The 27,862-nt window shown below is 45.9% G+C and overlaps 1 protein-coding gene across 4 annotated transcripts; it reads right to left on the bottom strand.

The window, feature by feature from the left end:
* MIF4GD (MIF4G domain containing) lies at window positions 1–27,822 on the bottom strand. 4 transcript variants are annotated; one of them, XM_073588017.1, is made up of 6 exons: window positions 27,667–27,822; window positions 7,634–7,742; window positions 7,435–7,544; window positions 5,950–6,105; window positions 5,780–5,872; window positions 1–1,956 (listed from the first exon to the last, which is right to left on the bottom strand). In XM_073588017.1, exons 2-6 carry the CDS (start codon window positions 7,701–7,703, stop codon window positions 1,729–1,731), a joined length of 657 nt encoding a protein of 218 aa, XP_073444118.1. In that variant the 5' UTR covers window positions 7,704–7,742; window positions 27,667–27,822; the 3' UTR covers window positions 1–1,728. The 4 variants fall into 4 exon arrangements, with proteins under 4 accessions (XP_073444118.1, XP_073444121.1, XP_073444119.1 ...); XM_073588020.1 differs by having other exon boundaries at window positions 7,634–7,707; window positions 27,667–27,821; XM_073588018.1 differs by having other exon boundaries at window positions 7,634–7,767; window positions 27,667–27,814.
* Window positions 27,823–27,862: the final 40 nt, after the last annotated feature.

Raw genomic sequence — 27,862 nt, 5'->3', positions numbered from 1 at the left:
TTCTTAAAAAATATTTTAATTAAAATTCATAAAAGCACCCTCATTTGCATGTATTGTAATAATCAAGGTTATGCAGAAAAGTATACAATATCACCAAAAAAGTTTATAAAAAGTCAAAATGGCAATGTCCACTATGAAGCGCACCATTTTCCGATGGTATTGTGCATATTTGTGTACAAACTTCAGATGTGTGTGCAGATTCCTTATTCACTTACACAACATACACTCTGCAAAAATCACTCATGGGTCTTAAACTTCCCTTACACAATAATTACTTAATACAAGAAGTACAGTAACCCAGTGATCATGGCTGTGACGTAAATGTCCATCTTAGGGTTTACTGTATGTCACGGTTACCAGGAAGTTCTGGATTTAGGAGAGAACCCACAGGTAGGCTTGATTCAGGTTAAAATACTATAAATACCCTATAGATTTTTTTTTTGTCACCAGGTTTTTGCTATACCATCTTTGAGCAGCTTCATGTTGGGCCAGAGATCCTGATTCCAGTGATGTGCCACTTACTTGACTTCTTGCTGTAGTTTTGATAATATCGGCTGCAAGTTTACTTTTTTTTTTTTTAAACACTGAGCTCTGTATAACCCACACCAGCGATTGACAGCTTTCTGTGTAAGCTGTGCATAGGCAGAAAAATGCATGGTGGGGACAGGGTTATAAAGAGCTCAAAAATAAGGAGGACTACATAACAGCAGGTTTACGAGTGATAAAACTCCTGCTGAGGAAACAGTTATTGTATCAAAATTACAGCAAGCAACCCGGTAAGTGACACATCGTTGGAAGCAGGGTCTCTGTCACTACATTATGTTGTTCTCAGATTAGGTGGCAAAAACCTAGTGACAGTCTCTTTAAAAAATAATTCTGAAGTCTTCTTCAAAGTTATGAGAGATTCTAAATGTTTTGGGAATACATAAAGGCCCCCCTTTAAGAACTATGTAGAAATACTTCTAAAACTTAATTTTAAGTCTTGCAACACCAAAGTGAAAAAGAAGACATTCAAACTGTGCTACCTTCCTTGAAAAACGCTACCACCTAAGACCCTTGATTCCACAAGCAGATTTATGCTTATAACAGGCAGTAACTAAGTAAGTTGATTGGTAAATGTTTGGGGTCCTTTCACCAGGACTCATACAAATGGTATAGGGACAATTGGCAATATGATCGTTCTGTCTGCACAGCATATACATGGTCAGCAGCACATTCCTTTTCTATACAGGGCAAGGTGTTGCTGCCAAAGATGATGTATCGACCCAATTATATCGGCTGATTGGCGGTATTTACACATTGTGGGCATGTTACATTATTTTTACCCCACAATTGAGGTAGAACTGCCTCAACTTTGGAAAATTGTGTCAATTTGATGATTTTTTTTTGCAGCAAGAAAGGCTATATGGCCACAACATGTGAACGCAGTCTTGTACGGATGAATGATCTGGAAGCCGCTTAGTATGAAAGCTCACTATGTCTCTTTCATACGGGCAAGTAATCACCTGATGAAATCTTTACCTCCGAGCAGACATATCTTACATCAAACCTTTTCTGTCAGGAGAGTAATATCTTACAAATATTATGAAATACAAGACTGTAAAATATAAGATGGGTGACCATTAAGCTTGAGCACTTCGGTACACAAATGTACCGAATCATAGGGTTGAATTATTGCAATGTGTTCCTAACTCCATTGGCCTGTGAAGTGACCCTCATCTGATGGGATCAGTCCGACACCTCACTGTAGTAATACTTTTGTGCAGCATCCGTCATTTTCCAGCCCGCCGCTCGATATTCTATCATTTCCAGCAGCAGAAGTTGGGCGAGAGAGCCAAGTCCACCTTGAAGCAGAAAACTATCCCGTAGAAGAGAAAACAGCTCATCCATTCTTTGACCATTCACCTTCTCCAACTGCTCGCCAACCTTGTGCAACTGGAGAACCAAGCAGTCCACCTGCAGGCAAATACATGGGTCGGTGAGTAAGTACACGAGTATGGGTCCTGTTACAGCAACGATAAATTGTGTCATTAGGCTTATTTGCTTTAGCAAAAACTGATGTAGTGCCATAAAGTGCGGTTATACTGTGAATACTGACAAGAAAATATCAAATTTATGTGGAACTCTGTGCAATGTCTTGAATAACCATGTCCTGGCACCAACTATAAGGTCATGGTCACACATTCAGTATTTGGTCAGTTTTTTACCTCAGTATCTGTAAGCCAAACCCAGGAGTGGGTGATAAATCCAGAAGTGGTGACGTGTTTCTATTAAACTTTTCCTCTGTCCCACTCCTGGTTTTGGCTTACAGATACTGAGGTAAAATACTGACCAAGTACTGAGCGTGTGACCATGGCCTAAGTGAGGTTTTCGTCCACATTATCAATTATTTCTACTTCCAGTTACTACTGTAAAAATGCCAGCCAATGAAAGTAGATACCTCACATGTCAAGAAAATGTAATTAGAAAACCGACAGAAAGAATACCTGCGCTGGCTAACTATATCCAGTAATGATGATGTACAAAAATCCCCTGAGTGAACAAAGTGGTGGTAAACCTTGATAAGTGTACCACTTACTTCATGTTGGTTGCGGGGCAGGAAACAGATCCATCGATTGCCACGTAAAGAGGTGGCTGTGCCGCGGTGGTGGAAACAGAGACGCAGCACCAAGGAGGCGTCCCTCCTGTGAGTGTTGGTGCGGAAGCGTCTCTGATGCTGACAGCCGCTGGGTGGATGAACAGTGGCGGCGCACTCCGGCCGAGAGGCACCGCCGGTGTGCAGCGGCTAAAGCGAGGAGGGGGAAGAAAGGTAACGTCACCGGGAGGGAAGGGACGGGAGCGCGTGCAGGCCAAACTAGAAGCCCTTCATCGAGCCCTGATGAAGAAGGTCCACAGCCACCCCCTTACTGTGGCAATCGATGGATCTGTTTCCTGCCCCGCAACCAACATGAAGTGTATAGGTACACTTATCAAGGTTTACCTGGTTCCCTACCACTTTGTTCACTCAGGGGATTTTTGTACATCATCATTACTGGATATAGTTAGCCAGCGCAGGTATTCTTTCTATCTGTCATTTTTTCCTTTTCTGGGTGTGCACAGACCCAGCACGCATACCAGCAGCGGCTACCTTGCAAATATCCTTTCCTTTATATTAAGAAGCGCCAGTGTATTTTTGTCATTGTAATTAGAAAACCCTTAAACAGGTAAACTATATATAGATTAAAAGTTCATAAACTACACTATCCAAGTTACTTCTTAGGGTATGCACATAACGGCTTTTTCAGGAGGTTCGGCTCAGGAACTCACCAGAAAAAGAGCTCAGAAAACAAAAGAATTAACATATGCATTGTTTTATCCGCTTCAGGTTTCAAAAGACACCATTAAGTTTAATGAAGTGACATGTCCACTCTTCATGTGTCTTCTGATCAGAAAACGCTCTATACTTTACAACACAAGTCAATGTAAAGGCTCAAAAGATGCCCGGGCTTTTTTTATTTTACGGTTTCTTCACTGAACGAAGGGAAAAAAAATACACTGAAAAACATCTGCAAAAAACACAAAAACAAACAATAGTGGTCAAAAACAACGAAGGAATCGCTCAGCAAATGACCAAAAAGTCTCTTGCTCTTGGAAAACTCAAGAAGGTTCACCCCAGATTAACCTCATGCCACAATAGGGCATACAGTTACTTCCTACTGTCGCTCAGACTTTGATGAGCCTCACAAGCTGAATCCCCATCTTTCCCAGCAGATGATGGCTGTGATATTCAGTCATCATCTGCCGCTTAACTTGTTAAACATATACTGAGCATTGGCAGGGAGGCTGTTCTAACAGCCCATCGGCTGCCTTGTGACGCGATCGCAGGGCACTGATGGAGTCTGTTCTGCTCCCTGTGCCGGTCGTAACAGTACTGTGAATGCCAGATTCTAGCTGGTGTTCCTAGGAGTTAAAAAAAAAAAAAAAAAAAGTGTTTAAATAAATGTCAAAATCAACTGTAAACTCTGAAATGACGAAAAGAAATCAAAATACCCAAATTGTGTTTTTTTTGCCTGTCACAACAATGCAAGCAATTTTTTTTTTTTTTTTAAATTCTGATTTTTTTTTACCACTGAAAAAAATCCTGCATGTTTGGTATCCCTGTGAACATACTGACCTGGAGAATCATATTGCCAGGTCAGTTTTTCCATATATTTAACGCTTTAAATAAACCCAAAAAACAATTACATAACTGTTCTTTCTTTACAGTTTTGCCGCACTTGCAATTTTATACATCACAACATAAAATAAATGGTGTAATTTAAAAGTAGAATCCCGAAAAATACAAAAGTAATGGATCTTGGAATGAGAGGAAAAAAATTAAAAAACAGAACATAGTCATGAAGCATGAAATTTAAAAGACTTCATGCACATATACCCTTAATCTTTCAAGTCCATTTGATGGTGCTTCAATTCAAAAAAAATACTGCTGTCAATGAAAACAATGGAGACCTGGCATTCCTAGTATAGTAAAAATAACCAGGTAGTATAATGTATATCTCCAAGTATAGGCCAACCCGAGTATAAGCCAAGGCACCTAATTTTAAAACAAAAGACTAGGAAAACTTATTGGCTCGAGAATAAGCCATGGCCCCCTCACCCCCCCAATCCTGGTAGGCATGGCCCCCTCACCCCCCCCAATCCTGGTAGGCATGGCCCCCTCACCCCCCCCCCCAATCCTGGTAGGCATGGCCCCCTCACCCCCCCCAATCCTGGTAGGCATGGCCCCCCTCACCCCCCCCAATCCTGGTAGGCATGGCCCCCTCATCCCCATCCTGGTAGGCATGGCCCCCTCATCCCCATCCCGGTAGGCATGGCCCCCTCATCCCCATCCTGGTAGGCATGGCCCCCTCATACCTATCCTGGTAGGCATGGGAGTGGAGAGAAGTGAATATTCATTTCTCTTAGGCACATGTGAACACCCGGCCGCTGCAGGAAACCAGCAGCTGCGACTACTGTGCCAGCTATTACAGAGAAATGAATATTCACTGCCAGCGCTGCTGCTCCCCGTTTATCTTCTGAGACCCTTACTCGAGTATAAGCCAAAAAATGTGCTGAAAAATGGATAAAATCTTGGTTTGTGTTGTCGTTTTCCAAGACCTGTTAATGTTTATATTTTTCCGCCCATGGAGTTTTGTGAGAGTCTTGTGGGTCCTGTGCTAAAGCTTCTTTTTTACACCAATATGGGGTACATATGATCTTTCAATATCTTTATAAAGCATTTTTTCAGGAAAGTGTGAAACCACACTTCTGGCGACAGGCAGAGGCGAGTGCTTCAGCAGGCCCCTGACTGCCATTGGTAAGCCATCGCTGCCCCACAATCGCGTTGCGAGGCTAATGGTGATCTGGTATGCATGAGCACCAGCTATTACACCATTTGCACGCCACTGTGAGAGATGGAGTGCGGCACAGATACCGGCTACATAATATATCCAGCATCTACCTCGTGTGGAGAGCGCTTAGCTCACCTCTACACATAGGAACCCTTGCAACCACGTACATGCAAGTAATTTTGCGCTACGGGGTTATTGTAGGAAAAGGGTCTCTACAGACTAGCTAAACAATGGAATGCCCACCAACGTCAGATGCTTACACTTTCTAACCCATAATACATTTATTATGGCCAATTTTAATATAATTTGCACGTAACTCCTTCACACCCCAAATGCAGCATCATCAAAAATGGAAGGAAAATCTGAAAATTAACTCTCACACAAGTTATGTGAATTATTTGACTTCATACCTCCTCTTCCCTCTGTAAGCTCTCAGGCTGTGCCAGCTGAAAGAGGCAGTCATATACAGGATTAACCAAGGCCAGCATTGGCATGTTATTGACCTACGGGGAGAGAGATACAGAGATAATAACCATATCAGAAAACGGAGAGAACAGGAACAGGGTTCTGTGATACTTACTCTTAAATAATCAAAAATATTGCAGATGAAGCTGACATAGCAGACCCATTCCTGCACGGAGCGAGCCCTCAGCTCTTCCCGGTTCTGATATTCACTTTGGAGTCGGTTCAAGAGTGAGGATCGGAAGATGCTGCGACCTGACTCTTTACTCTCTGCCTAAGGGATAGAAGCCAAATCCCTGTTGTAAGAACCACAGACGTCTTTGAGGTGTTGATAAACACTTTCGGTCAGCGTTGCCCCTACGGGAAAATACTGTGCCTATAGGTCTGTGAAATAGATTTGTAGAGAACAACATTCGGCCAGCATTGTCTCATGCATGGACCTTTACAGATGGCTTCCTGCATGCCGCTGTCACATTACAGCATAATGCCAGTGAATGGGGTCACATTGTAACCCGCAAGGTACAGTGACACGCAACTGGTTCCAAATGTGAGAGCCAAAAAAGGAGTGTAGCACCAGCCTTATAATTATATTTCCCTTAGTTATTTTTTATTTCTATTCCTAGAACATTCCTTTAACACTACTACACGAATCAGGCCATCATGCACAGAGAACTGGAAAAAGGTTGGAGCACCCTTCTAAAGGCACACACCATATTTGCACAAGAAGTATTCTACTTCCCATGGGGAGTGGAAGCTTCTCCCTCTTGGTTGCAATTTTTCAAATTACTGATCACTTGTCTGTGATTTGAATCGATGTTCAGTGTAAACAGGGCTTACGGTATATCTGCACTTTTAGGCCGGGGTCACACTTGTGAGTACAGTGCGAGTCTCTCGCCTCAATACCCGGTACTGCTGCCGGCGGTTCGGACCAGAGCGTTCAGCTGCATAGAAATACATGCAGCTGCACACTCCAGTCCAGAGTGCCGGCGGCAGGGCCGAGTATTGAGGCGCAAGTTTCTCACATTGAACTCGCAAGTGTGACCCCGGCCTTATGTGACTTTTCAGAATCTCCTCTGATTCCTGTAGGCCAAAGGCTTATTTGGCCAACAAATATTTAATTTGCCCCTTTCCTTTGCCATATGCACTGGGTTTCATTAGAAATGTTGGCCGGTTTGGTTTTTATTGACTCTTTGCTCCCCAGCATACTCAACGTTAATGTGACCAAAAATCAGCTTAAGATAAAAAAAAATGCCGGAAAACAATTAGAAACTCCTTTAAAGACGTCATAGTGAGTTGACTGGTGGATTCTCAGTTAGCCTTTACTGCAGACAGCAATAGAAAGTGCAACATAGAGGCTACAGAAGGCAAATCGTGCACAGTTTTTTTAATTAAACCCAATTTCATAAATTACTTTTAGCCTCAGTTACATGTATTTAGGCCTCAAAAGTGGACAACCTCTAAAGGTAAGAACCTTAATCACGGAGTTTCTGGTAATTTTTTCCATTGTGGGTGTACACGTTCTCCATGGCAGATATAACATATAGAAAAGTGAGCATCACATGGCGACTGCCGAGTGTCTATGTACTCTACGCTGTGGTCTTACCTGAATGATAGTGTAGCACATTTTCCCGGCTTCTCTGCTGAACATGGCATCTCTAAGTGACTGTTCCACAATCACATTAGCCACCTTCTCCAGATCTACGCTGGACGGCTCTGTCACGGGATGGAAGATCACGATGACAAAGCACAGCGGGCACACAGGAGACACTGCAGCATACAGCTGTACACGCGCTATTACTAACCTTTTAAAGCGGTCTTAAGAAGATTTTGAGTTTCAGCGTCGAATACTTGGATCTTGTATTCTTCCCCCATGGTCCTGAGTGAGGAAAACACGGCAAGAGGGAAAAAATCCTTGAAAACAAACGAGAGATCAGAACTAAAAACAGTGAGAACATGAGTGTAATATATAGCTGTAAAGTCATGGTCTACAATTATAGGACATTACATAGGGAGGGTTCCCACTTGCCGCCTCTAAGAAGCAGCCCTTGTGTGTGAGATGAGCAGTCCATGGGTTACATAGATGACTATCCATGTGAATGGCTGGCATTTTGTTAGTACATATGCACTGGGGGCATTTGGTTGCCCCCCATCTTTACCAGACAGGTATTAATCAGAGCTAAGCTGCATGCTGTCTCTTCCCCAATTCATTTGAGGCGAGTCACTAGATTTAGTTTCCATCCATTCTCGTGGTTGGATGGCTTATGCACTTTTTGATTAAAATTTGTTAAAAAATGACCTACATACTTCATTTATAGGTGTAGGCGTTCATGTAATCATAAAGGCAGTGTGCCAATGTACTGTATTTTATTACTAGACGGTAACGTGCACTCCTTTAATCCTACAGGAGGACTGGCCTTGTCTGTATATGGTTTGCAGATTAAAGATGACCTTCCACCAAATTGTTTATGGAGAACAGGACACATGATGTGAGGGTATGTTCGCACGTCGCATGACTGTCCCGGTAAGATGAATGAGATTTCTGAAATCTAATGCACATGTTTGCATCTTATTTTTTGCAGATTTAAAGCAGTTTCAAATCTGTGACAGTTTTTTTTTTTTTATTATTTTGCAGCATTTTAACCCATTCTAATAAATGGGGAAACTAATGCATAAAAAAAACCTATCAAAACCGCACTTTTTTTATGCAGCATATTTCCGGCCCAGAGACGTGTGATGAAGAAAGAAAGATTGGGGGCGCTGTGGGGATAACGTAGGACGTGTCTTCCACATTAAGCAGGGCAAGAAGACGGCGATTGCGGGAAAAGAGGGGCCTCCGAGCAAGACCAGGGACACCCACTGGATCAGACCGCACCGTACGTGGGGATTGTTAGGCCGGAGTCACACTGACGAGGAATACGGGAGAGTGAGAGGCGCTAAAAGCACGCATTAGACACGGACAAATGATTCTCTATGGGGTCACTCCCAACAGGCGTACATTTCTCATCCGTATTCTACGCTCCGTGCCAATCGCAGCATGCTGCGATTGTCAGTGTACTACGCCTGTAATACGCCAATGCAAGTCTATGGGTGCGCAAAAAATACGGATTACACACGGAACACACGTGTGACCTGCGAGCAATACGCAGGTCTTTTGGCTGGTGAACAGGAAATGGGCCAATCCATCATCAGGAAGCCTAGATATGCAAATGAGCTCAAAAAGCGCTCCAGACATCCAGGAAGTACGCCTCCACGGAGTACAGCAGCAGCATGGCGTCCACATATATTAATGTTGAGATGCTCATTGTGCTGGTGCAGGAGCGTACCGAAATATGGGACCCACGCGATGCAAACTATGCTAACCGGACAAGAAAGGAGGCGTCATGGAGGAGCATCTGTCGCCAGATGTACCATGACTTTGGTGACAGACCACGTGATGAGCAGCATAAAATTCCTAAGTGCAACCATAAAAACATCATTAACCTTAGCGCGCGCTAAAAAATGAATCTAGAATCAGCACCCCCCTTCCTGTGAATGTACTTTTAGCCTCATGAGGCCGTTACATTTGGATGTGACACGTGGCTTCACACAGCCATAATTTGGGGTTAGGCCACAAGCTCCTCATCCTCCTAGACAATAAAATTAGGTTAAGTGTAGCTAATGAGACCCTGTGTATCTGCCCAATTACATATGCCACCATGGGTAGAAAGCACACCCCAGAAGGCCCCATGCCTAGACTACTGTTAGAAAATGTGACCTCTCAAATATGTGATTTTGACAATATTTCCTGTCACATTGCAGTGGAAGATGTGATGAAACGCTGGCGAAGCATCCGAGACCAGTTCCGCCGGGAACGCCAGCGGCGGTCCAGGAGTGGGGATGCTGGACATGTGAAAAGAAAATACATATGCTATGACCGGCTGAACTTCCTCGCCCCAATTCTGGATCTGAGACCGTAAGTACATACCTCACACCACATTACACAAATACTTTACAGGGACAAAAATATTGATGTATTTTTGCCTCTGTTCTATTTCATAACAGAACTCAATCCAACCTTACGGATCGAGGAACGGCCTCAGAGGCAGAGCCCATTATAGATCCTGTAGGGGATGAGGTGGCTGGCCCATCTTCTCCCCCTACAAGAAGGATGGCTGAAGATGAGGCATCACAAGACAACACAATGGCTGGCCTACACAACACACCACCAGGACGGTCTGCTGCTGCCACCTCACCCATCCTTGAAGAGCCGGGCAACTTGAGCAGCAGCCCAACTGCCCAGATCAGGTCCTCCCCACAGGCTGCTCTAACATCACAGGGAACAAGAAGGTGGCGCCAGGTCACTATTCAAGAGAGCAGGACCAATGTGGACACAGGGGTGCTCAATTATTTGTCGAGAGTAACTACAGATGATGGGGAGGAGGCCTATGCACGTAGCCTGACCCTTTATCTCCGTGCCCTTACCCGTGAGGTCCGGCTCCGTATTAGGGGATGTATTCAGATCCTGCTTGATGCAAGCACCCCCCCAATACCCCATATGAGGTTTTTGAATTTCTGGAGAGGTGGCAGCTCTCACCACGAAATTTAATGTGCATGAGACCATCCACACAGATGCTTGCTCAAGCAGGGTCCGAACAGCCCCTAATACGTGGGCCAACACCTCAAGCCCTTCCTCCCCCTACCCAACCTTCTATTCCGCAGCCCCAAATGTCTTCCTCAAGCCAACCCCACCAATATGGCCACTTGTACCCACCCAGTGTTGGAGGCTGGTCCCAACCTGGTTGGGGACGATCTGGCTATCTGGGTGGGTATGATCCACGTGCCTACCAGAGCCAACAAGAAGCCCCTCACCATCATCATTACTCTGGCCAGTATCCCCAACAGTCCCAGGAGGCAGGACAATTCCAGCATCATGGGCAACAGTATGGCCTCACACAGGGCGATGTTGGCCACAATGTCCAGCAGCACCCACAGGTTGTTCTTCCACGTTCCCCTTCCCCAACCTATGAGGATTTATGAATCTGATGGGTGGAGATGTCCAGTGAGTTTTAACTGGTGCTCCTAATAGAAATGAAAAAACAGGTGTTCTCCTTCACCAACATTTAGAACATAATTTAACATTCACATTTTTATACAATGTTTTCCAAACATAGGAAACAATCCATCATGACAGGCAACGCTACCTCACGCCTTTCAGACAGATATTACATGTATGTAGAAAAGAGAATATTTAAATGCGCTATACTGTAAAATGAAAGGATGAAAATACACTACTCACTTGCTAACGCCTAGGAAAGGCGTGCTCGCCTTAGTGAAGTAGTCACCTTTTTTGTTAGCAATCTGTATTAAAAAAATTCAAGGCGACCAGCATTCAGAATATCACGCTCTCTCTATGTCTTAACAAGTGAGTTTTGTATTTTCATCCTTTCCAGTATAGCATGCTTAAATATTGTCTGTTCTACAGACAGGTAATATCTGTGTGAAAGCTGTGAGGTAGCCTTGCCTGTCATGGTGGAATCTTTCTATGATTGGATAACATTATGAGGAAATGTGAGTGTTATCTTGTAGCCTTTATTTTGGTGATGGAGCTCACCTTTTGTTGGCAAATCTAGTTTAATCTAGTCATGCAGCAATGTTGTTATTGCCTAATGTTTGTTGCTGTTTTGTTATGTAATGTTAATTTTACAACAAGTTTAAGAAGGCACAAATTTTTCTTATGGCAATATTATGTTTGCCTTTAAGCAAAACAAAACAAAAAAAAAAGGCAAAACTAAAAATTTGTCTACTCTAGTTAACGTCTCTGTGTGATTTTTCACAATCCCTTACAACATACTAACAGACACCAACCAACGCAACGAAACACTCATAGAATCATAAGGGCTTGAGTAATATATATTTAGACACAATTAAAGAAACAAATTATAACATAGACACAGCATGCTCTTGCCAAGAAGTTGCCCCCTCAGGTGAGATAAGCCGGATTACTTACCAGTAATGCTCTTTTAATGAGTCCACGACATCACCCACTTGGAGAGAGGGATCCGCCCATAGGAACAGGAAACCTACAGAGATAAAAGAGGGCGGTCCGCCTCTCCTCCTCAGTTGTATTTCAGAGTACCCGGAGGACCGCCAATTATTAGGCCATTATATTAATCAATATTTAAAATTTATCAATTTTACATCTAAGAAGGTGTATATACATTGTTAACTTCTAGGGAGGGTTAGTGAACGGGTGCTGTCGTGGACTCATTAAAAGAGCATTACCGGTAAGTAATCCGGCTTTTTACTCTTCGCCACGACAGCACCCACTTGGAGAGACTTTCAGAGACCTTCACCTGGGAGGCACCACCGTGCTGAGGACCGCTCTACCAAAGGCTAGGTCAGATGAGCATGATAAGTCAAGCCTATAGTGGTTATAAAAAGTAGAAGGTGTCGACCAAGTTGCGGCCTTACATATAGACTCGATTGCAACGTCTCCCCTCTGCGCCCACGAGGATGCCATAGCTCTGGCGGAATGTGCCCTGATACCCTCCGGAGGATCTTTATTTCTCGCGGAGTTTGCCAGACAGATCGCGTCCCTAATCCACAGAGACAGAGTACCCCTTGTGACTTCATATCCCTTCTTTGGCTCTGGAAAGAAATAAACAGAGCCCTACTCTTCCTCCAGCTGTTAGACTTCTCGATGTATTGTAACACTGCTCTTCTAACGTCTAGTGTATGGAATTTTTCTTCTGGAGTAGAATGGTTACTGTAAAATGAAGGGAGGTGGATCTCTTGCGACCTATAAAATTTCCCCGCTACTTTTGGCAGAAACGAGGTGTCTGGTTTTAATATCAACTGATCCTGGAATGTTTAACAGGAACGGAGGTTCTTTTGAAAGTGTCTGTATGTCGATGACCCTTCCGGCTGAAGTTAGTGCCACTAGCAGTACCGTCTTAAGAGATAAGTGTTTAAGGGATATTGAGTCTAATGGATCAAAGGGGTAGCGCGTTAGGGCATCTAGTACCAGATTCAAATCCCAGGGAGGCACTCTGGGTATGTGTACTGGTTCGCTCTGTTCACAGCCAGAGATGAGTCTGGCTATCCATCTATTGCCTGCCATGCTATAATTATAGAGGGCCCCAGAGCAGACACTTGAACTTTTAGTGTGTTGACGGATAGCCCTAGATCTTTCTCCTTTTTGTAGAAATTCTAGAATGGGTGTTATCGGGATTTCTCTAGAGTCGGAAGCTGTGTGGAACTCTAGGAACTTCCTCCATACCCTGTTATAACTCTTTGTAGTAGCCAATTTTCGACTCTGTAGGAGGGTATTGACTAGTCCCCCGTGAACACTCTTGCTCTCAACATCTCCCTTCCAAGATCCAGCCGTCAAGCGGAGATTGTCCACTTGAGGATGGAAGAATGGCCCCTGAGAGAGGAGCTTGTGGGCTGAGGGAGCACCCAAGGGTTTGTCACTGACATTGCTTGTAGGCACAAAAACCCCTGGCCTCCTGGGCCAAAATGGCGCTATTAAAATTATTCTCGCCTTTTCTGCCTTGATCTTCCTGATAATCTGCGGCAGTAGTATGATTGGGTGAAAGGCATATGCCAATCTGAACTGCCACGGGGCTTGGAGGGCATCCAGAATTTCCAGACAGTCTGCCACGTTCAGGGAGGCGAACCTTCGCCCCTGTCTGTTTTGTTTGGTGGCAAAGAGATCTATCTGGGAAAGACCCCACAGTGACACGACGTGTTTGAATATTTGCCGGCTCAGGCACCATTCTCCTTGCCATAACGTGTGGCGACTTAGGAAGTCTGCTTCTGAATTGTCTCTTCTTCTTATGTGGACAGCCGAGAGAGACAAAAATTGTTTTTCGGCTAAGAATGAAAATTTTCTTGCGGAAGACATTAAGCTGTTCGATCGAGTTCCGCCTTGCCTGTTCAGATATGCTACCACTGTGGTGTTGTCTGAAAGGATTCTCATGTGTCCTCCTTGTAGCTGTGGAAAGAAGTGATATAACGCATGACTAACCGCATTCAGCTCTTTTAAGTTTGAGGAATCTTGTCTCTCGCTTATATCCCATTGGCCTTGGGAGAAGATCCCCCCATATGAGCCCCCCATCTTGTAGGGCTGGCATCAGTAGTAACTATACCGGAAGGTGTTATCACCCATGACACTCCTCTCGATAGATTATTGTCATCTAACCACCATACCAGGGAAGTTAGGACTGTTTGGGATAAGGTGATTTCCTTTGCCAAATTCCCTCGGACACAAGCCTCCTCTAGGAGAATCTGTTGTTGCAGTTCCCTGGTGTGGAACTGGGCCCACTGAACCGCTGGGATGCAGGAGGTAAGAGACCCCAAGAGGGACATTGCTTCTCTCAAGGACAGGCCTGGTTTGTCCATTGCTAATGTTATCTTTGTTTTGATCATTGCAATCTTTACCTGTGGTAGCAGACAATTTTGTAACGCATGACCTCGGACCTGTGAGCGCGGGTGGTCTCCCATTCGGGCCCAGGCCGCTTAGCGGCCGCCACCCGACGAACGCAATCACGCTCGGTCTAGAACGGCCGGCGGCCTAGTTGGAGACCTAGGAAGGACTGGACGGATTGTGGCTCGACTCTGGACTACTTGAAGTTTATTATCCAACCTAGAGCCTGTAGGGATTAAGATTGCGTCAGCAACTCATCTATTACATTGTCGAGTTGAGTTCCCTATTATTAAGAAGTCGTCCAGATAGGGTATTATCAAGCTGTGTTTCTGGCATAGGAAGGCCTTTACTTCCAGCATCACCTTTGTAAAGACCCGTGGTGCAATGGAGAGGCCGAATGGCATGGCTGTGAACTGGAGATGGTGTATGGTGTCATCGAGGGACACCGCCACTCAGGTATTTCTGATACCTGTAGTGGATGGGAAGAGTATTATAAGCATCCTTTAGATCTAGATCCGCCATCATACAATTGGGGAAGAGAAGTTTAGTTGTAGACTTAATATACTCCATCTTAAATCGTTGATTTTTGACAAATGTATTTAGCTTTTTCAGGTTGATGATTGTCCTGAAAGAGCCATCTGGCTTAGGTACCAGAAAAAGAGGGGAGTAAAACCCTCTCTCTTCCTGCCCTTTGGGCACATGGTCCAATACCTCTTTGTCCAACAAGCTTAGAATCTCAACTTCCAGGGCCTGCAGTTGGATTGGTGAGTTGAGAGATGCTATAATAACCGAGTTATGTGGGGTATGATGGAACTCTATCTTTAGCCCATTTCTAACAATGTCCAGGACCCAAGAACTGGCTGTGATTTTTCCCCATTCTCAGAGGAAAAAATTTTTAGTCTTCCTCCTACTGTAGGGACTAGCCCTTTAGTTTCTGTCTCTACGGGAGGATCTTGTCCTCCTTTATGGCCCAACGATTCTGGTTTTCCGTTGGCCTTCCTCTGCCAAATGGCCATCTCCTAAACACCCTCCCTCACAAGGAATGGCACAGAGCTTTGCCTTGGATTGGGTATCGACTCTCCGGCTTTTAAGCCATAGACTATGCCTGGCGTTATTAAGTAAGCCTGCTGTCCTGGATGCCAAACGTAATGAGTCAGCAGAAGCGTCCGCTATAAACGCAGCCGCGCCACGGATCAAGGGAACAGCGGCTCGTAATCTGTTTCTGGAGGCCTTTTTGGTCTATTTGCTGGTCTAGTTGATCAATCCAGATCAGCATAGAACGGCCCATGCAAGTGCTGGCTATTGACGGCTTAAACGTGCCGGTAGCTGCCTCCCATGCCCTTTTCAGTGCGGCATTGGCCTTACGGTCGAGTGGATCTTTTAGCACGCCCTGATTGTTTTGGAGGTAGAGGCGACAACAGCGTCCACTTTCGGGACCTTAGACCCCGTTACCAACTCCTTGTCACTGAAGGGGTACCTTCTCCTTGAAGCCGAGGGGAGGTAACCTCTCCTGGTCCTGTTTCTCCCATTCTTTCTTAACCAGGCTTTTATGACTGGTATAACAGGGAAGGCTCTCCTCTTCCTATCAGTTAGTCCTGCAAACATTATTTGTTTGCAGCTCCCTTGTGTCTGTGCATCCCATGGTGTTTCTCACGGACTTAACTAAGTTGTCCATGTTCTCTAAGGGGAAACGCAAACACCCCTCCATACCTGAGGAGGATGACGATGTGGATATGTTAGAGCTATCAGAGATCACAGCCTCGTCAGAGTCTGAGCTGGCCACAGTCGGTTTCTTAGTATGTGTACTACTAGACTGGGTTAAGGCCCGTAACTTCTGTGGCTGACGCTGAAGCCCGTTTCGCAGTCTCATTAATGCATTTTTTACATAGCCTTTTTTTTTTTTTTTTTTCCTCCTGAGGGAGGAGATGTAGCGAAGAGGAGAAGAGGGAGAGAGGAAGGGAGAGGTATTTGTCAGCTTGATAGGCAGAGAGTCGTCCACTCACCCAGAGAAGCTGTAGGTACCGGCTCAGGAGGCTGAGATGGGGGCTTGTTGGCGTGGCTTCTGTCCGAGGAACCTCTGCCAGAGTGGTCCTTGGATGCCACCGTGTCACCTGCAAAACATGCTTGCCTGCTAAACCCTTCGCAGCAGGGTTTTTTTTTTTTTTGCTCCACCATTATTTTGCCGGTACTCCCTCCCCCCCGGGAGCACCTCCTCAGGGTAGGCGCAGCTAATTTGCGCATGCTCGGCCTGGTATACAGCCGCCGAGCCGCGCCGCTGAATATTGTCCCTCTTTTTGTTTTTTTTTCCTTTTGCAGCTTCTGTGGGGAGGGGGCGGGGAGCGCTTAGCATGCTTATGCGCGGTCTCGCGATGCTCCTGAGACCGCGCGTGCACCTTTGCCGCTGGGGATTCTCCGGTGACCCGGAAGTTCCCCCTTACCACTTCCGTTATCGGCGCTGCATGTGCGTCCTCCCTCTGGGGACTGAAGCCATGGGAAAACGGAGGCTGCATCTGTTCCCTCCGGTTCCGCGCTCCCACACGGACCGGGACGGCCATCTCCGGACCCCGGTGGCGTGTATATGCAGGAGAACCCCGGGCGGCCTCACCCGGACCCGTTGTTTCTGCCATCGCTGCTGCGGCTGTTCAGTCGAGGAGGGAGCCAGATTACAGCACTCCCCCGTCGCTGCTTCTGGACCGGAACCCCTGCCGTTCCCACAGAGACTGCACAGGCGGTTCCTTGGCCCAGGTATGTCTGTAGAGGAATCCTGCTGTCTTCCACCGGAACAGGAAACCAACTGAGGAGGAGAGGCGGACCGCCCTCTTTTATCTCTGTAGGTTTCCTGTTCCTATGGGCGGATCCCTCTCTCCAAGTGGGTGCTGTCGTGGCGAAGAGTAAAAAAGTAATTAGTGAAAATATCACGCACTTTTAGGCCAGAGAGCGGTCTACGTTGAGGGTTCAAAGGTGGTCTCACCCTGCGCACATTGTCCAGCCTACGCACAACACCATCAGAGGAGGAACAATCATGTATCCTGGTGAAGTTATGCAGAACAACACAGGCTTTCACAACTTCATTCACATTTTGCTCACTCAACTGAATGGCAGACTGTAGTACCCGCCATTTGGCACTAAGAATCCCAAAGGAACACTCCACCAGTCGCCTAGCACGTGATAGGCGCAAGTTAAAAATTCTGCGCCTGTGGTCAAGGTTGCGCCGGGGATATGGCCTCATGACATTGCGCGATAACAGAAAGGCCTCATCTGCCACAAGGACATAAGGGACTGATTGTTCGGGGGAGCCTGGTAGCTGGCGTGGTGGTGGTAGATCCAACTGGTTGGTGCGTAGCCGCCGAGCCATTATGGAAGTATTGAAGACTCTAGAGTCTCCCGTCCTTCCATAGGCCCCAATGTCAACAATTATAAACTTGTATTGAGGGTCTACCAGAGCCAACAATAAGACAGAAAAGTATTGTTTATAATTGAAGAATTGGGAGCCTGAGTTCGGCGGCTTACGCACCCTGATATGTTTGCCATCCAGGGCCCCAATACAATTTGGAAACTGGCAGTCCTCCTCAAAGTCCCTTGATATCCTTAACCAGTCTTCCATCCTGGGCTCGGGCATAACCACTTGATGGAGTCTTGTCCAGATTTCTGCACATGTAGACCTCACTATGCCTGAAATGGTTGACTTTCCAATGAGAAACTCATGGTGGAGGGCGGCATAAGACAGGCCAGTGGACAGGAAGCTGTAGAACAACAGAAATAGTAAAGTTTAGAATGGCTAAAGTAAAAAAAAATCAGTTACATGCCGACCAAACTTGGTAGGAAATGAGGGAGAATAACACACACATATTTGGTGGCACAATGACTAAGTGATATGCAGGACATATTAGATGTAACATTCTGGTGTGTAAGTTGAAACATATTTGGAGTAAGATGAGGGCATAAAACTTTGTCCAAGAAGGCCAAAAAACATAATTTAGCAAACACATTATGAACATAGAGAATGTGGTTGTGTAGTACATACCGTATTGTGAGTAGAAGTCGCTCCTCTGCAGATATGGCTTTGCGCATCCTTGTGTCCTGAAAGGTGATCCCAGGGCGCACTGTCTCCAATAGTCGATCAAATGTGGAAATGCTCATGCGACAGTACTGGTAAAATTTCTCCGGATGCTCCCGCAGAGAAGAATAGAGGCGGTGAAAATGACCTCTTGTGAGTCGCTGCCTCAAAAGTGGATGGGCCCACATGCGTCTCCTCCTCCACGGATCCACTATCACAGGGTATGGCTGCCCAAAGCGCCGTGACAAAAGCCAGGTAAAGAGAACCTGCTCAGTTGTATTGAATCTCAGACCCTCTGCCATGCTGCACAAAGAACACCAACACACCTCGTGAAAGCAAGCTCACAAATGGACAGAATGTAGGCAGCCACCTGTTTCTGAGTGTCTAAATAGGGTGCAGGCCTCAAAACCGTTAAATGTCCATTTTGCAAGGCTGCGAGAAAATCCCACCATACGGATTGCATACGGATGCCACACGGATGCAGACATGCGCAAAATACGCGACCTCACCTTGCTTACGGATGACCTACGGAGCACTATTTAGGGGTCATTCATCCGTATTACACAAGTAAACTACGGACCGTATTTTGCGCAGGTTAGTGTGACTCCAGCCTTATAAAAAGGTTTTTCTGGATATGCAGAGCATGATGACGACATGTTGCTATACTGCTGAAAAGAGGTGCTAGAGGTCGGAGCTTTAGTTTACATTGGGACAACCTAGTGATAAGTTCCCATTATAAAGGCTGTCTGTAATTAGAATAAACCCTGTGAAGCTGTGTGCGCACGGTGCGTTTTTGTGTATTTTCACTGCATCTAAAACACAGTGCAATACAGTTCCAATAAAGTGGATGGGATTTATAGAAATCTCATCCCCATTCTTCTCTTTTTTTTATTACTGTAAACTGACCTGTGGTGAGTTTTGTCTGCGGATTATCCCCATAGAGTTGCATTAGATGGAGAAAATCACACATGCATTTTTTATTTTAGAGCATTTCTGGGGCAGAAATCCACACATATCTATATAAATTAAGTTTTTGTCAATGCCAAATACCAGGAAGTATCAAAAACAAAGCAGTGTTTAGTTAAAAAAAAAAAAAAATATGACATAACAAAAAAAGACAAAAATTGCAGTGTGAAAAAAAGGCTAAAAAAACACACATGAAAAAACGCAAGTAATTTACTGAAAGACGCAGAAAATCTGCAACGTCAAAACCCACCAAATACTGATTGTGGGTACGGAGTCTTAGGCCTCTTTCACACATCAGGTTTTCTGCTTCAGGCGCGATCCGGCGCTTTTGACTAAAACCGGATCCGTCGAAATGCAATGCCGGATCCGGTTTCCCCCCCATTGACTTGCATTAGAGCCGGATCGAGCCGGATGGCCATGCGTTTCATCCGATTTTCGCCGGATCCGGCAATGTGACGCGATCCGGCGTCTGGAAAAAACGGTGACTGTAACGTTTTTTGTATCCGTCGAAAAAGCCGGACGCGCCGGATCCGGCGTGTCCGGCTTTTTCATACAATGAAAGCCTATGAGCGCCGCAATGCGCCGGATCCGGCGACAGCCGGATCCGGTTTCTTTGGTCTGAGCATGCTCAGTAGCTCTGCCCACAGGACATATATAAAAGCAAGACAATGGGACCCTCAGCCACACCCAACATGCCACCCAAGCCAAGAACCAGGAGCAGGAGAAGGCAGCAGACATCTGCAGCAGCAGCACCATCAGCACCACCCCAAATGGAGCAGCATGCTGAACAACGGGAGGGGAGTCCAGCAGCAGATGAGAGACGGTAATTATCAAATCCCCCATTCCTCCAAACTAGGGCTATGGAATATCAAGATATTCATTGGCCCTTTGTTTCTCTTTATTCAACAGCCGCCCAATAGATGCAGCAGCAGCAGCAGCAATGGCAGCAGCAGAAACACCACCCACAGCCATGGAGTCTGGCCATGAGGAAGACAGCACATCTTCTGGGAGCCCTCCCTCGCATCGTCAGCGTTTGACGGTAAGTTTTTATTTCCAAAATCCATCATCTCTGTAATATATGTGTATTCATTGCCTTTTATTTCAAAACAGGAATCACAAGATGAAGAGGAGCTCCCAGAAGAAGGAAGGGGTGGACAGACACTTGGAGTGGGCTCACAATTGGTAAGTTTTTTGCATCAAACGCAGAAACACAACATCACACTACACACAACACATAGAAAACAATGTTCTGCAGACCACACACAGCAAACAAATGCCTACATCCAAAGACATAACATTTTTTGTTTTCTTCTCTAGTCTTCCCAATCTGGTGCTCGGCCAAGAGGTCCTCGCAGTGCCTCCCAGGGTCGTCGGCAACAGCAACGCGGCGGTCACCAGCGTGTAAGTATAAATATTTTTGCTTTGTTTTTTTTGCACTTTTTATTTCATTTCTTTTGTGGAGGCTAATTATGTTATTTTTGTCTTTTTCTTTAACAGCCTTCACAGCGTGCTCCCGACTCTGACGGTGAGGATGGAGGGATTGATGTGGACCGCCTCATCGATCTCGTCAGAGAAAGGGAGCCGCTCTGGAATATGGCTGACCGACGCCACGCTGACCTGATCGTTACCCGACGACTCTGGGAGGAAATCTGTTCGCTCCTTGTGGACCGCTGGGAGGACCTCGAAGCTCGGGCCCAGATTAAAGAGCGTAAGTATATACAGTACCGGTTGCTTGATTTAAACCAGTGTTTCCCGAACTCCAGTCCTCGTGGTCCCCACGGATCATGTGTTCAGGATTTCTATTTACTTTGGAAATCCTGAAAACATGACCCCTGGGGACCATGAGGACTGGAGTTTGGGAAACACTGATGTTGTATACTAACCACTTTGTCCTTTCTCGTTTCAGGGGAGAGAATTGTGAAGCGGTGGCGGTCTGTGAGGGATCGTTTCAAGAAGGAGTTCAATAAAGAGATGCGGGCCCCGAGTGGATCTGGAGGACGCAGGAGCAAGTACAAGTACGCACGAGCCCTGTCGTTCCTCCGGGAGACAATGCTCACCAGAAGGTAAATATTACACACCACATGTGACAAAAAAATGTTTAGATGTAACTTTTTTTTTTCAGCCAGGGCCATACCATGTCACTATTTTAATTGTTTTTTTTTCTCTTTATTCCACAGCACAGTGAGCAGCACTCGGGAGCCTGCACGATTGGACCCTTCTGAGGCGATCCCTGAGGAGACCGGCACCGAGGGACACTTCGACCGCCCCGGTACATCTGCACCTTCCCAGCCTTCCCACACATTCGACCCATCTGTCCCATCCACCAGCACAGGAGCATCGTGGCCGCCTACATTACATGAAGCTGCTGGTGAGGAGATCGCTTTCCCTTTACCCCACCCTTCTGCCCCTGCCACCTCTAGTACACCTGCGGGTACTGGGCGGCAGCGACAGAGGGGTCAGGAAAAGACTTATGCGCCAGAGTTCTTGCATCTGAATGCATCTTTCCAGAACTGTCTAAAAGTCTTGTCAGAGCAAATCTCCGCAGGCTATCAGCAGATCAACTCCAGCATTCTGGAGGTGAAGACACTTCTGCAAACCATGCATTCAGAAGCAAGATCTTCGCCAAACCACACCTTTTTCAGGTCTGTTGTGGAGCGCATGGAAACGCTCTCTCCTGCCCAGCAGATGCATGTAATGCATTCATGCCACGCTGCTCTCCAGCAAGTTACCTCCCAACCTCCTCCTCCCACCACAGTAGTTCCTCCACCTGCACCCCCTCCAGCCACTTTCCATCCTCCCCCTCCTATTACATCTACACCCCCTCCAGCCACTTTCCATCCTCCCCCTCCTATTACATCTACACCCCCTCCAGCCACTTTCCATCCTCCCCCTCCTATTACATACCATCCACCTCCCCAGCACCAGCAACCTCCCCAGCACCAGCAACCTCCCCAGCACCAGCAACCTCCCCAGTACCAGACATCTCCCCACTTCCAGCAACCTGCCCCGTACCAGACATCTCCCCACTTCCAGCAACCTGCCCCGTACCAGACATCTCCCCACTTCCAGCAACCTGCCCCGTACCAGACATCTCCCCACTTCCAGCAACCTGCCCCGTACCAGACATCTCCCCACTTCCAGCAACCTGCCCCGTACCAGACATCTCCCCACTTCCAGCAACCTGCCCCGTACCAGACATCTCCCCACTTCCAGCAACCTGCCCCGTACCAAACTCCTTCCCCATACAACTTGCCATCAACATCATCTGCTCCTACAGTCCCTGCCCAACCCTCCACTCCACCACCCACCACCTCTTCTGCTTCCCACATGTCCACCCATTTTGTAGTTTTTTCCACACCTTCACCTCTAACTGTTCCTTCCCCTCCACGATCCCAGTCCTCTCTCCACACTCCCAGTGTCGAAGTGTCCCGCAGCCCCTACAGCAGTATTTCCACCACACACTACACAGATTTATAATGTGTGTATTTAAATAAAAATGACCAGTTTTATGGTTTCAAAGCTTTATTAAACAAGTTTATTAAAATTTTAAAAAAGTTTACTAAAAAAAACATTTTTCAATAAAAGTTAAATTATTTTACACTGGTTGTCTGTCATTTCTTTCTGCGGCGAAAAAGGTTAAATACAGGGTATTTAAAAGGTGAAATGGTATTCAAAACTAGGTATATAACTGTGGGTAAATTTTAGCTTTTTGCCACAGTTGTGTTCCTGGTTGTGTTTGAAGCAAAGTATTTCACCTAAAAAGTTGTGTTTATTGTCGGTGATTTCATAACAATGTACACAACTTTTGTTAAAAGGTGAAATACTTTGCATAAAACACAACCAGGTACACACCTGTGGCCTAAAGCTAAAAATAGAGACCATGACAAGATAGCCAACTTTGGTTGGCAAAGGTATATACTGTTGGTACAGAAGGTACACAAGTTTGGTTGGGCACAAATCTTTCACACTCTGTCATCCTGCCAGTGTACTCTGCCTTGAGGTGACAAAGTATAGTGCAAAATTGTCCCTCATTACTGAAACCGTCACAGAACTTCTAGTGGTAATGTCATGGTAATCTTGCAAGGTGGTTTCTTCAGAGGTGTCCTCAATGGAAATGGGTTCCTTGCAGATAACAAAATTGTGGAGTACAACGCAAGCTTTGATCACCTCGTCCACAGTTTCTGTCTTGAGGTTGATCGCAGTCAATAGGACCCGCCATTTGGCTGTCAGAATACCAAAGGTACATTCAACCATTCTTCTTGCTCTTGTGAGGCGGTAATTAAAAATGCGTTTTGGTCTTGTCAATCCTCTGCTAGAGTACGGTTTCAAAAGGTGTTCTGACAGCTGGAAGGCTTCATCCCCTACACAGACAAATGGCATAGGTGGACCAGATGTTTGCGGCAGCGGTCTAGGTGGTGGGAACTGGAAGGTGTTTCCATACAGTTTACGCCCCATGGCAGACAGTTTGAAAACTTGAGAGTCATTGGAGCGGCCATAGGCCCCAATATCAACCGCAATAAATTTGTATTCCGCGTCAGCGATGGCCATGAGGACAATTGAAAAATATTTCTTGTAATTGAAATATTCCGATCCCGATCCAGCTGGCTTTACAATGCGGATATGTTTCCCGTCCACAGCGCCCAAGCAGTTGGGAAACTGACATATCTGTTGAAACTTGTCAGCAATTTCAATCCACCTCTCTGTTGTGGGCTCTGGTAAAAACTCTTCAGCTAAGGAGTCCCACAGTGCACGGCATGTGTACTTCACTATTCCAGATATGGTGGAAATCCCGAGTCTGTACTGGAAATGCAGTGACGAAAGGGATTCTCCAGTTGCAAGAAATCTGTGGGGAATTAAAAAACAATAAATTAGTTTTAAATCACAGCATTACATACCAAAACTGAGCTATAACACTTGGCGATACAAACTACCACCAACAAGATTGCAGTGAAAGTGTGCTCTGATGCGATCACATCCAATAAATGTGGCTTACCTTAAAGTCACCATCAGACGCTCTGTGGGTGAAACAGAGAAGCGGCAATAGGTGTCCGCTTTTCTTATGAGGTGTGCAATGCGCTCCACCAAGTAATCAAAATTCTCCATTTTCATCCTAACATATCCAAAAAATTTATCCGGGTTTCGTCGAAGGTCCATGCAGAGTGTAGAATAGACCCCACGCGTCTTTCTCTTGGCTGTGATGCGGTGGATCCACAAACGTCGTCTACGATGCCTGATGCGCTGATGTCTTGCTCTCTCCTTCTCCAGAACAATCACCCTCAAACGATTCGCCTCCACTATAAAATCCGCCAAATTCTTCAAAATATTTCCAATGACAACATCCATCTTCGCCAGTAACTTGCTCTTCTCTCCAACCTGCACTTTCTCCTCTACAACCTGTCAAAGAAGGGCTGTAGGAACATGCTATATATAGTTTTCCAGTAGCCAATCCCGTTCGGAAGGCCACAAGGGTCAATTTTAAAAACCGGATCCGGCGTAATCCGTCAAAAAACGGATAGAAAAACGGATGAACCGGATGAGACGGATCCGGTTTTGTCTGTCAAGAAAAAGACGGATCCGGCAGAAAACCGGATCCGTCACATCCGGTTTTACGAAACATTTGCCGGATCCGGCGTTCCGGCACGACGCCGGATCGCGCCTGACGCCGAAAACCTGAAGTGTGAAAGTAGCCTAAGAGAATGTGCACAGGAAAAGTTTAAGATGCTGGTGCAATTGGCAAGTTTTTTTGTAGGTGAAGCAGCTTCAGGAAAAAGCCAGTGATGTTTTAACTAAACTGGCTCCACTGGCGGTTTTGCCGCGGCTCCACTCCTGGCTTCTTTTTTCTATAATTTAGCGAGCGGCTCACTGGTGGAAGCTGCTGGAGAATGGACGTGATACTCCTTTAAACCATCTTAGGCTACTTTCACACTAGCGTCGTGTGACGTACGTCGCAATGCGTCGGGTCGACGTACCGACGCACATTGTGAAAGATTTGCACAACGGGGGCAGCGGATGCAGTTTTTCAATGCATCCGCTGCCCCATTGTAATGTCCAGGGAGGAGGGGGCGGAGTTTCGGCCACACATGCGTGGTCGAAAATGGCGGATACGACGCACGAAAAAAAGTTACATGCAACGTTTTTGTGTGCGTCGCGGCCGCCAAAACACGACGCATCCGTCGCACGATGGATGCGACGTGTGGGCATACGTCGCAATGCGTCGCTAATGCAAGTCTATGGAGAAAAAACGCATCCTGCGGGCAACTTTGCAGGATGCGTTTTTTCTCCAAAACGACGCATTGCGACGTACGTCACACGACGCTAGTGTGAAAGTAGCCTTAGGGTTTCAGAATAAAGAAGTGGTTTAAAAATGTGACAAAAAACTCTGCGGTCTGCAAACCCTGTCTTATGAGGAAAGGTTGCAGGATTTGGGAATATTTAGTTTGCAAAAGAGAAGACTGAGAGGAGACTTAATAGCTGTCTACAAATATCTAAAGGGCTGTCACATTGTAGAAGGATCAACTTTATTCTCATTTGCACAAGGAAAGACTAGAAGCAATGGGATGAAACTGAATGGGAGGAGACACAGATTAGATATTAGAAAAAACTTTTTGACAGAGTGATCAATGAATGGAACAGGCTGCCACGAGAAGTGGTGAGTTCTCCTCCAATGGAAGTCTTCAAACAGAGGCTGGACAGACATCTGACTGGGATGATTTAGCGAATCCTGCTTTGAGCAGGGGGTTGGACCAGATGGCCCAGGAGGTCCCTTCCAACTCTACCATTCTATGATTCTATGAACAAGTGAACAAAGTCATTTTTAAAATTCAGTGAATTATATTCATGTTTTGCGGTGATTTTTCAGGTGGCATCCGCCTAAACAACACACCATGTGCACATATCCTCAGTATGTGTAAGCCAAAACCAGGAGTGGGTGATAAATCCAGAAGTGGTGACGGGTTTCTATTATACGTTTCCTCTGACTGTTCCTCTCCTGGTTTCGGCTTACAGATACTGATATGACCTGATAGAATACGTGCTCTTCTGTGACTGTGCAATATTTGGTATTCAGTACTGAGATGTACGGCATAGAAGAGAACATACCAGTTTACAGCACATATAAGGGTTCCGGTGGGAGTATACAAGGGTGAAATCCCCCAATGTATGCCGCTATACTAAAGGACATGTCAACAGTCACAGAAAGGGCACGTTCACATGTTTGGTTAGACTTGGGGTCTGGGCACACATTGCAGTTTTGTCATTTTTCTGTTCAGATTAGTCCCAAATGCTGAAAGATTTCCTATTCCCAGCAAAGTGGATGAGACTCCTGACGTGTTTTGCACACATTGCTTATTTATATCTGCAAGTAGTGATGAGTGAATGTTCTCATTAGTCGAGATTTCCCGAGCATGCTCGGGTGTTCTACGAGTATTTTGGCGTACTTGGAGATTTAGTTTTCGTCGCCTCAGCTGTATGATTTGCGGCTGCTAGCCAGCCTGAATACATGTGTGGAAAGCCTGTTTGTTAGGAAATCCATACATGTTATCAGCCTGTCTAGCAGCTGCAACGATGAAAACTAAATCTCCGAGCACGCCAAAATACTCAGCATGCCCTGGGAAACCTGAGCAACGGGTATACTCACTCATCACGTCAGTTGTTTCAGTGTTTTTCTGCAGATTTCACCCATACTAACGATTGGATAAAATGCATAAAAAACAATAGGATTTTATGCTGTGTTTATCAGGCCAACACATCAGTATTTGTAGATATTTTCGGCTACAAATACTGAACGTTTGCACATATTCTTACAATGCAGTGCAGAATACATTGCTCCGTTGGCCATCTATACAAAGGAGCACAGCAGGCTATGCTTTCCTATACAGAAAAAAAGTACACCTGCCCAATGTATAGTAAAAGGAAGCACTTTTGGAATCCATAGGATCTAAGAGGGATCCACTCCGTGTATGCGCTGGTTCAGGATAGAATGATTGGGAGCAGAAAATTATCAACTGAACTCATCTGTTAGATCCTGTAAAGTGGAAGCTGAGAACCAAGAATGCTGCAGCCTTTATACTGATGTGGAGACTGACAGAGCCCTTAAAAATCAACAAGAAATTAATGGATCCCGTAAAGTGAACCATATGGTACCAGTGTGAACAGAGCCCAAATCTTCTGTTTGGGGATCAAAGAATGAAAAAAAAAAATCAGTGTGCAAGAGCCTAATAATACACAAAGGGGGTGACATGGGGGCACTGGGCATCAGCCAGGAGAGGGCAGAGCACCCACACTGCAGCCCAGTCATTATACCCAGCAGGGTGCAGCCATATTGCCAGGACCTGATGGGAAATCAATCAGCCAGCTCACAAACACAGCAGCGTGGGCCATTGCCGTCCGGGAGACTCCACACTCACCTGTTAGCCGAGCACCGCCATGATGGCCGCACAGGAGGCTGTTACCTGTCTGTAAGGATAGAATATCACGTTAGGCCCCGGCTGGAGTAGTAACAGGCCGCAGTAACCTCCACACACAGCGACACCTAGCGGGAATCTGCAGCTGCACAGTCACCTGTTAGGACAAGAGAAACAGCGACACCTAGTGGATATTTTC

Source organism: Dendrobates tinctorius, unplaced genomic scaffold (genome assembly GCF_039654945.1).
Source record: "Dendrobates tinctorius isolate UK_male_01 unplaced genomic scaffold, ASM3965494v1 ptg000103l, whole genome shotgun sequence".
In the NCBI taxonomy this organism is placed as follows: domain Eukaryota; kingdom Metazoa; phylum Chordata; class Amphibia; order Anura; family Dendrobatidae; genus Dendrobates; species Dendrobates tinctorius.
This window is presented reverse-complemented; position numbering and strand designations above follow the sequence as displayed.